The 9,878-nt window shown below is 52.0% G+C and overlaps 1 protein-coding gene across 1 annotated transcript; it reads right to left on the reverse strand.

Annotated features, from left to right (window-relative positions):
* Positions 1 to 423: 423 nt before the first annotated feature.
* LOC123166022 (BAG family molecular chaperone regulator 1) lies at positions 424 to 2,583 on the reverse strand. The gene is made up of 2 exons (XM_044583782.1): positions 1,523 to 2,583; positions 424 to 1,406 (listed from the first exon to the last, which is right to left on the reverse strand). The coding sequence occupies exons 1-2, from the start codon at positions 2,009 to 2,011 to the stop codon at positions 924 to 926; spliced, it is 972 nt and encodes a 323-aa protein (XP_044439717.1). The 5' UTR covers positions 2,012 to 2,583; the 3' UTR covers positions 424 to 923.
* Positions 2,584 to 9,878: the final 7,295 nt, after the last annotated feature.

A 9,878-nucleotide genomic window follows, 5' to 3' on the forward strand; every position in this document is an offset into this window, starting at 1 on the left:
ATAGTTGTATGAGTATTGTTGTTTTTGCCGTACCATTCAATCACAGCCAACACGCACTGACCTAGCAACCACATGCATGGAAAGCATGGAAGCTTCAAGCTTATACTACCAAGCACACAAATGTATGTATATGAGTATATCTCATCAGCCCTGAGTCCCCAACAGCTAATGATGCCTGTCATGCCGACACAACAAATTCAGCATATACTGGAGGACGCCGCATCCGCATGGAAGAAAGGGGAGGAAGCCAGAGGTGAAGAAAAGGTATCCTACATTAAGGGATGGACAAACAAAGCCACCACTAGTGACTAGTGTAGTGGTGAATGGAACCTTTTGAAGAGACAAAGCTAACTACCCTGCCCTGGCAGATGCCTAAATAATTGAAACCCGATTGGTCAATCAGTGCTGCATTTGCACCTGCAATTAATCAATCCCCATCATCATTTTCCCTCTTGAATCAATACACCAGCTAGCATTTGTTTGTACAATGTTGGATGGATCATAGTAGAAGTACATCCCTCACGAATAAGACAGGCACATATAATGGTAAATTGATGATTTGATGTACACCGTACAATACTATACACAAATTCGCCGTGGAAATTCCGAACCTTCATCAACATAAGGCCACCACTTATTTGCAGCATAGCACACCCGATGCATGCATAGAGATCATGAGTGTGTGTATCTTCTTCGTGGGGATTTGGGAGTCGCTGGGCACAATCATATCACTGGAGCTGTTGCCTTTTTTGAGGAGATCAATATACACTCGAAAGAGAAAAAACAAAGATGGAAGGAAAGAATGGAGAGAGAAGAAGGGAACAATGTGACAGTTGACGCGCGCCATGACCGAGACGAGGCTGATCGAGCCAATGAACGTGTGGCCACACGCATGTGGCGGGTGGGCGGGCCCGTCCCGACCTCTAGAAGAGCTCCCACTCGAACCTCGGGGACGGCGAGGTGGTGGTCGCCAGCGCCATGGTAGACACCGGTGCTGACGACGAAGAAGAGGGCGCGGAGGACAGCAGGTCGAACGTATCCCAGCTCGCCGTCGCGGTCTGCGGCGCGGGGGCGGTCGCCGTGGTGGGTGCAGCGGGCTGGAACTGCCGGCGCTGCTGGTGCTGCTGCGCCGGCGGCGGACGAGGGGGCAGGTGCGGCGCCCGGGCCTTATTGGCCGTTGCAGCAGATGTGTTGTTTCTCTTGGCCGTCTTGGCGCGGATGGCGTCCAGCGTCTCCACGTTCTTCTGCACCCGCTTCTCCTGGATCCGCCGCTGGTCCTTGACGTCGCCCTCGGCGACGATGGCGTCTAGCTTGAGCAGCTCGCTCATCAGCGCCTCGGTGAGCGTGACCAGGTCGGCCTCCACCACCTTGCCGCCCTTGCTAACGATCGTCTCCAGCGCCGACACCTGCCGCGCACGCACGCCAGCCAAGTCAACTCATGAACTCAATCGCCCACGGAAGCGCCGGCCATCCATGAATATCAACGAATATGGAGGAGGAGCGGTAAAGAAAAGAAGCTCACCTTGGACGCGAGCTTGTCGACGTCGAGGCTGACGCGCGAGACGGCCTTGGCGGCGCGCTGGGCCTTGGCATTCCGGCGCTCCTCGATGAGGCGCTTGGCCTGGGCGGTGGGGTCCTCGAGCAGCGTCATCTTGGAGCGGTCCTTGACGCCGACCATGTCGAGGAAGGCCTTGGAGTCGCGCTCCCTGTCCTTGTACACCACCTTCTGGTCGTCCGGGTGCAGCCCCGTCTTCTCGGACATGAGCTTCTTGAGCTCCCCGAAGGAGGCCTGGGAGTTGATGTACACCTCGTGGTACACGCCGGCGTACTTGACCTTGACGCGGATGGTGGGGACGGGCGCGCCGCCGGGGGGCGGGTCCGAGTCCGGGGTGCGCTTCTGCACCAGCATGCCGCTGGGCCGGACCTCCCACACCTCCTCCTGCACCGCCGCCGCCACCGACTCCCTCATCGGGGAGAATGCCGCGGGCCTCTGATCCTTCCCGCGCATCATCTTGGCTTCGATCTCCTCCTAATCAAGCTTGTATAGTTCTCTGGTCAGAGCCGCAGAGGCTAATCTATCTACCTAGCCTAGTCAATTTGCTACCGATGCTCTCTCTCTATGTGCTAGCAGCTGTGCAGGAAGAGGCTACGAGAAACCAAAATTGCGAGCCCAATTGGAGAAATCAAGAGGGGGAGGAGGAGGAAGAAGAAACAAGTGGGTGTCAGGTTGTGTGGGAGGGAGGGACAGGGTACAACTAATAGTAAGAGACAGGGCGGGGCGTGGCAGGGGGAGCAGAGAAATATTTATAGTGATAAACAAAAACGAAGCAAGCGAGCAACACGCAATAAAACAACTGTTGGTGTGGGGGCTCTACACAATGGCAAGATCTGTGGATTGCACATTCGCACCTGATCTGGCTGTAAATTGGCCTGAAATTACGGCCAGGTTTTCACCCTGTGATCAGTGTCATCGATCGTGCGGCTGGGCTGGGTGCGCAGGACCGGACAGGAGGTAGTAGTACGAGAAGAGACAGTAACCGCGCGCGGGCGGAGCGGTTGAGGTGGCGCGTTTCTGTGTGCGTACGCTTGATCGATGGACGCGTCCGTTCCGGGTTGGTGAGGGGTTCGGGTGGGTGGCTCGGGTTGGTGGTTGGTTGCAATTGGCTTGCTCTGGACGGCTCGATCCATGGATGGATCTCCTCATCTGCTCCTCCTCCTCGCCATCGTTGCCGGCCTTCGCCTCCAAGCAAAGCCAGGCCAGGCCGCCTCTTTGTTGGCTTCCTTGAGGCGATGGAGCTCGCCACCTCACCGGTCCTATTCGTTCCCCTCCTACCTACCAGATTTCAATTGAATATACATATTTTTTCATATGGCACCAAGGATCGGTATATGCATGCATGCTTCATGTGCACACCATTGTAAAGTCTTTTCTCCTTGTGAATCTTGGAGTGTACGTGGGTGTACGTACGTGGGTGTTTACAGAAATGTGGCGTATATATATCCAGCCCAAGTGTCGGTCTCTGGGAGGTGCCAGCGGGAGGAGCATCGCTCATTGGCCAATCATGCATGGCTTGGAAGTTGGGACACCCACACTAGTTTGCACATTTTGATTGTATACTACTTGTTCCTGTTATGATGGAACCTGGAACACTTGGGTGTGCATGCGTACAGGTACAGTACAGTAGACCTTATCGGTTCGTTCCGTCAGGCTGTAAATCCAATTGCATGGCCCGCATGCGTGCATGTCCCATGCGACCTATGCTGCATGCACATGTGCCTGCCTATCAACCAGATACCATCAGTACGTGGCTTTGGCCGCTGGCAACCAGCTACAATGTACTCATGTACTCCCTCCGTTGCTAAATATAAGTCTTTCTAGTGATTCCACTAGGTGGACTACATACGGAACAAATTGAATGAATCTATACTTAAAATGCATCTATATACATCCGTATGTGGTTCATAATGAAATCTCTACAAAGACTTATATTTAGGAACGGAGGGAGTACTAGACAATAACGCAAAGGGTGTCACGTCTGACCTTATGTTCAGTATGTTTGTAGTTTTTTTTATCTTAACTTTTTTTTTCTTGTTGCTGCATTATTTGAATGTGGAATCTTAGATATAACATCTTTAGAAAATATCTAGATATGAATTAGATAAACTGTAACCGAAAATGCTGCACCGTGGCTGTTCTATGATCTTATGTTATAGATGAGACACGTATTATCATGAAAAAAGATTAACCATGTTTCGCTAGCACTAAGCTAGCTTGGTCGCCCGGCCCCACCCCGAGAATATGGTGAGGGGCGAACCGAAGAAGACCAAACAAAGCGTGCGCCTCGCGGGCATGCAGCTGTGGCCAGCGCACAAAACACGTGCAACAGTATGTTGGAGTTCATCCTCCTAATCAACGTGTTGTTAGCAGAAAGCTCGCTCACGATTGACGAAGAAGCACTGCCTGCGGTGAGACCGTGAGAGTGACCTCTTTTCACGCGAATAATTAACCCGGCCTCGCATCGCATCCCTCGACGCTAAATTTTCTATTTTACCCGCGCTCCTCACGTCGCGTGGAAAGGAACCAGAATAAGCCAGCGAGTGCGCGTGGGGGCAAATCCGTACCGTCCTCTCGGCTGCCGGGCTGCCGCCACGTGGGGACATGAATGCTCCTCCGGGCCCACCTGTCATGCTCGGTTGATGCTGCGTTCTTTCCCGCCGCGAAGCAAGAGCACCGACAGACGGGCGCATCGCAGGATCCTACGCCTCCGCGGCTTCCCAGATACGTGATCGGAAAGGGACGGCGTAACCTACGGGAGACTCTGACCGGCCCGCCCGGAGGAGAGGTCGAGACCGCGACGCTCGAGTGGGCCCCGGCCGCCACCCCTTCGCCGGCGACGCGGCAACCACCGCCTCGATACGTACACACCACAGAGCCCGTGCGCGACACGCCGGCCGGCCATAACCTTTCAGGTACGTACATCAGCGAGGGTCGTGTGTATGAGAGTTTTTTTTGTTTGGAAACACACGTGATGATTGTTTCTTTCTGGAACGGACGACGACGAGGGACCTAATGTAAGGTGTCAGCCTTGCAAGTTGCGACGTGCAACTCGGACCTACCACCCATTTTGTTTTCGTCGGTGCTCGATCGTTACCTGCAGCGGTGCATTTAGAAATGATTGATAAAACAGTCTCATCTTAAACCCGTGACATAATATAAAGAGGTAATAAAAATACTATACAATGAGCTATCTCTTAGTCTTATATTTGATAATTAGATATCTCTATATGGGATGCAAAAAAAAAAGGATATCTCGTATATGTGGTGAGACCTAGTATTGCGGCATGTGAGATAATCCATCGTACAATATTTAGGGGGACTTGATTGATAGAGATAAGACTAATATAATCCATCGTACAATATTTTTTATCGGACGTGCTGGTTGTCGTCGAATGCACGCACAGATCTTGAAGCGTGGGATATGTGACATGTTAAAGCATCTCTAGCATACCCCGTAAAATGGCCGAACTCGTACAATTTCGACGAGTATACAGATTCGGCCCGTTTTTCTGGTTAGAATAGACACCGTATTTGCGGCCCGGCCTGTACCGTGGCCCAGAAAAACTCCCTCCTCACCGCTATATATGCGGTTTCACCGTTCGGATACGGATCAAACCCTATCCGCCTCCGCCGCCGCGATTCTCCTCCTCCTCCGCCTCAATTTCTCGCCGACGGCGAGCCTAAAAAAGCCATGCATGGCTACGGAAGCTCTGGGGATGATGCGGGGCGCCGTAGACCCGACGCTGCACTCAAGCGGGGCGCGCGGATGTGGCTGAACAACAGGGGCCGGTCACCGCCGGCGTTCGATTGTCGGGAGCTCGTCGAGTACGAGTGCGAGCTCGCCCGCCGCTGCCACGCCTCCTTCGGCTCCTCTGCCGCGGGGAGCTCGTCCGCGGGCGCCTCGAGCTCGCGGCTCACTCCGGTCAAGAGAGAGCCGGAGGAGCTCGGGCCGCCGCGCCGCCGCGTCGAGAAGTGATCGACCCGAGCACTACCCCTCCCCCCCTCTCGGGGCAGGAGGAGCACCTAGAGCGCGTCATCATGGAGCCCTCGGCGAGGGAGCTCGAGGAGGTCGCCCCGCTCCGCCGCCGCGAGCTCGACTACGAGCGGATCTTCCTCGAGCAGGGCGTCGCGACGGCGTAGACGCATGCGTCCAAGGAGGCGGACCTGCGCATCATGAAGGCGGAGCTGGCCAAGGTCTTCATCAACCTCGACTCCGACGAGGACTGAGCTCCTCCGGCTCCTCCGCCGCGTCGTCGCCGCCGCGAGCTCGTCGAGTTTGGTAGTGTAGGCTCAGGCCCGCATATCCCCCCTAGTAGTACAATGTAGATGAACTATGTATGAGATTAATGTAGTATGATGATGAACTATATATGATGATTAAAGTCGTTGCAAGTTTCTCCCGCAAATACTTTTTTTAGAATTTTACAGTTTCATATACGGGGTCTGATCTGCAGCGCACGAAATCGCCCCGCAAATCACATCTGCAGCGAACTATGAACGCATTTTGCGGGTCGACATTATACGGGGTCTACTAGAGATGCTCTTTGAGCATCCCTAGCAGACCCCGCATCCAGCCGGCCCGCAAAACGCGTTTGCAGTTCACGGAAAAGCGGTTTTGCGGGCCGATGCGGACGGACGGAGAGGCAGACCCCGCAAAACGGACCCGTAAAAAGGATATTCACGGAATATACTCTTTTACGGGTTGGCTTTGCGGGGTCTGGTCTGGCACCACTCCCCCTGGCCTGGAAAACTTAAATTTGCACCTCAATTTGACCTAACATAATGCATTTCTTTGCTTTTTTCAACAGCATTGGATACATAAGACATCACCAAATCTTTGCTAGAGTAGCAAGACCAAAGAAAACAAGAACCACAAGTATGCATTTTAGAAGATTTCCAACTTCCATAACTGCTCCCACTAGTTGGACCAATATCTTCTCCATGCATTCATTGTTGATCTTTGGATTCTTGATTTTGCATTCTTCTTTCTTCATCTTTGGTTCAAAAGAAGTAGACGTTGCTGCCCCTCTAGTTGCACATACATTCGCATCATTGCCTTTGATTCTACTAAGGAGTGCACGAACGTCTATTAAGTTTCTTTCTATCAATAAATCAATGTATTCGCCTTCCCAAAACCAAAATGAGCATCCATCTTCCTACACACATGATGATGTTCGAAATGAGCTACCGCAATTGAACCAAAGAATGAGCTATCAAAATGAGCCGAATGAAAACAACACGTACCCCGTCATTTTCACATTTGAAGAACACCCATCCGGGGTGCTTCAGCGTGCCCGAAGTTAGCCGCAGCACTGTCCGCGTGCAATTGTCACACTGTATGAGCGGCATCGGCGAGTGAAAGAACATGCGGTGCCCCCATGTTTGGTTTTGGTAATTGATGACAATCTCTATGGACTAATGGTTGCCTTGAGTTATATTTGAAGGATTTGTCCATAGGCTTTTCTTGAAGTCCATGTGTTGGTTTCAAGGAGTTTATGTGGTGACCAAGGTGTTGTTAAGGAATTATCCAAAGATTGGTCATGTGAGAGTAGAGCTTATTGCAAGCATGTCTTGAAGAAGAAGATTGTGTGATCATTCATGTTTACCTTCAAGACATCATCCAAATGAAGAGAGTTGGAAAGAGTCAAGGTTGATCAAGACTAAGTCAAGAGTGAATCAAGTTGATCAACACACAAAGCGCACAAGATGTACCGAGAGGGATCAAGCGATCCCATGGTGTGGTAAGCATTGTCGATTACGCTTTGTGTACTAACCCATGATCTTCGTGAGAGTTCTTTGTGGGGTTAGGTTGCGGTGTGCAAGTTCAAGTGAAGCATCATGAAGAGATCAAATGCTTGAAGCTTGCCGTCCATTGTGGCGACAATGGACTTGTGAAGATGTTGCGGTGCGCAAGTTCAAGTGAAGCATCATGAAGAGATCAAATGCTTGAAGCTTGCCGTCCATTGTGGTGACAATGGACTTGTGAAGATGTGCGGAAGAGTGGCTCACCCATAGTGGAGTATGGGGGAGCAATCAACTAGTCTTCATCGAGCCAACACAACCAAGAAAGGTGGTCCAACTTGAGGGAGTCAAGATCGTCATCATCTAGCTCAAGTGGACCATGTGCAAGGCAAAGGTTTGCTCTTGATAGGTTTTCTATGTTACCGGTCTCATGATGGTAGTTGGGAGACCGGGTTATAGGATCGATTGCCGTACTATCAAGGGGGGCTCTCGATGAGTAGCTTGATCGTATCGTTCATAGAGAGCTCAAACCATTGCATCCTTGCATCATCTTTGTTGGTTCTTGTTTGGTTCTTCTCTTTGTGAGTTTTGGAGCTTATGGTCATCTTGATGACAAGCTCGAGTTCATCGAAAACGGAGTTCACTCGCATCTTCTATGATGTTTTCGATGTTGGAGGTTATGCCGGTTCTTCTCGGTTGGAGGTTTCACTCCTCTATTTTTTTGGCATACCTCCCCTGCCTCTTCTTACTATAACCAGTCGCTGTTTTGATGCTACTCGTCTTTCTCAATCCAACAAGCTTGAGTTTGCTCAATTCGGAGCTCATATGCAGAAGTTATGGCAGTTTTGGCTTCCTAGCGGTAGTACCGCGGCCAGAGCGGCAGTACCGCTTATCGCCCCAAGCGGTAGTACCGCTGTCCAAAGCGGTAGTACCGCCTATGGCCATAAGCGGTAGTACGGCTACGGTTCCGCGCTGGTACCGCCTCGATTTTGGGTCTTGCATTTTTCGTGTCGAGTTTTGCAGTAGTTGCACGGCAGTAAGGCACGGCAGTTCCACCTATAAGCGGTAGTACCGCCCTGATGGGCGGTAGTACCGCCTATAAGCGGTAGTACCGCTCCGGTCGGGCGGTAGTACCGCTACTGCATTTTTGGTCCCGTGTTCTGCTCCTCCGGCGGTAGTACCGCTGGGGTGCGCGGTAGTACCGCTTATAAGCGGCACTACCGCCCCAAGGTTCATGTTTGGTTGCTCCTTTTCCCTGCTTCTTCCGCCAGAGCGGTAGTACCGCTCGTGGAGCGGTAGTACCGCTCGTGTGCGGGCTGAGCACATAACGGTTGGATTTTTCCCCTTCTATAAAAGGGGGTCTTCTTCCCCATTGAACCTTATCTCTTGAGCTCGTGTTCTTCCCCCATTGTTGTCCTTCTTCGAGCTTGCTAACTCTCAATCCCTCCATGGATTCTTGCTAGTTTTCGAGGGAAAAGAGAGAGGAGATCTAGATCCACATTTCCACCAATCACTTTCTCCTCTATGTGAGGGGAACCCCTTGGATCTAGATCTTGGAGTTCTTGGTGTTCTCCTTCTTGTTCTTCCTCTCATTTTCTTCCCTAGCATTAGTTGCTTCGGTGGGATTTGAGAGAGAAGGACTTGGGCACTCCGTGTGCCCTTGCCATTGCATTTGGTGCATCGGTTTGAGTTCTCCACGGTGATACGTGGAAGTTACAAGTTGAGAAGCTTATTACTCTTGGGTGCTTGGTGCCCTTGAGCTTGTTCCTCTTGGGTGCTTGGGCACCCTAGACGGTTGGTGGTGTTCGGAGCTCAATCATTGTGGTGTAAAGCTCCGGGCAAGCGTCGGGGTCTCCAATTAGGTTGTGGAGATCGCCCCGAGCAATTTGACGGGTACCGGTGACCGCCCCCAAGGGTTGCCAAAGTGTACGGGTTCGGTGACCGCCCCCAAGGGTTGCCATTTGTACGGGTTCGGTGACCGCCCTCAAGGGTCCCTTAGTGGAATCACGGCATCTTGCATTGTGCGAGGGCGTGAGGAGATTACGGTGGCCCTAGTGGCTTCTTGGGGAGCATTGTGCCTCCACACCGCTCCAAACGGAGATTAGCATCCGCAAGGGTGTGAACTTCGGGATACATCGTCGTCTCCACGTGCCTCGGTTATCTCTTAACCGAACCCTTTACTTACGCACTTTACTTTGTGAAAGCCATAATGTTTCTTGTCATATATCTTGCTATCACTTAGTTGTTTATCTTGCTTAGCATAAGTTGTTGGTGCACATAGGTGAGCCTAGTTGTTGTAGGTTTTGTGCTTGTCAAATTAACCGCTAGGTTTATTCCGCATTTGTTCAAGCCTAAACCGTAATTATTTTAAAGCGCCTATTCACCCCCCCCTCTAGGCGACATCCACGATCTTTCAGCGAGCCGCCGAGCCGCTGCGCGAGCGCCGAGCCCGGTGGATGGCCGGCCGAATCCATGCCCGCAAACCGGCGGCGACGGCGAGAGGACGAACCCGTACCTACATGCGGCGATGTGACTTTGTCGGGGCTGCTCGAGATGCTTCCCGACCATTCCATCGCTT

Source organism: Triticum aestivum, chromosome 7D, assembly GCF_018294505.1.
Source record: "Triticum aestivum cultivar Chinese Spring chromosome 7D, IWGSC CS RefSeq v2.1, whole genome shotgun sequence".
Classification (NCBI taxonomy): domain Eukaryota; kingdom Viridiplantae; phylum Streptophyta; class Magnoliopsida; order Poales; family Poaceae; genus Triticum; species Triticum aestivum.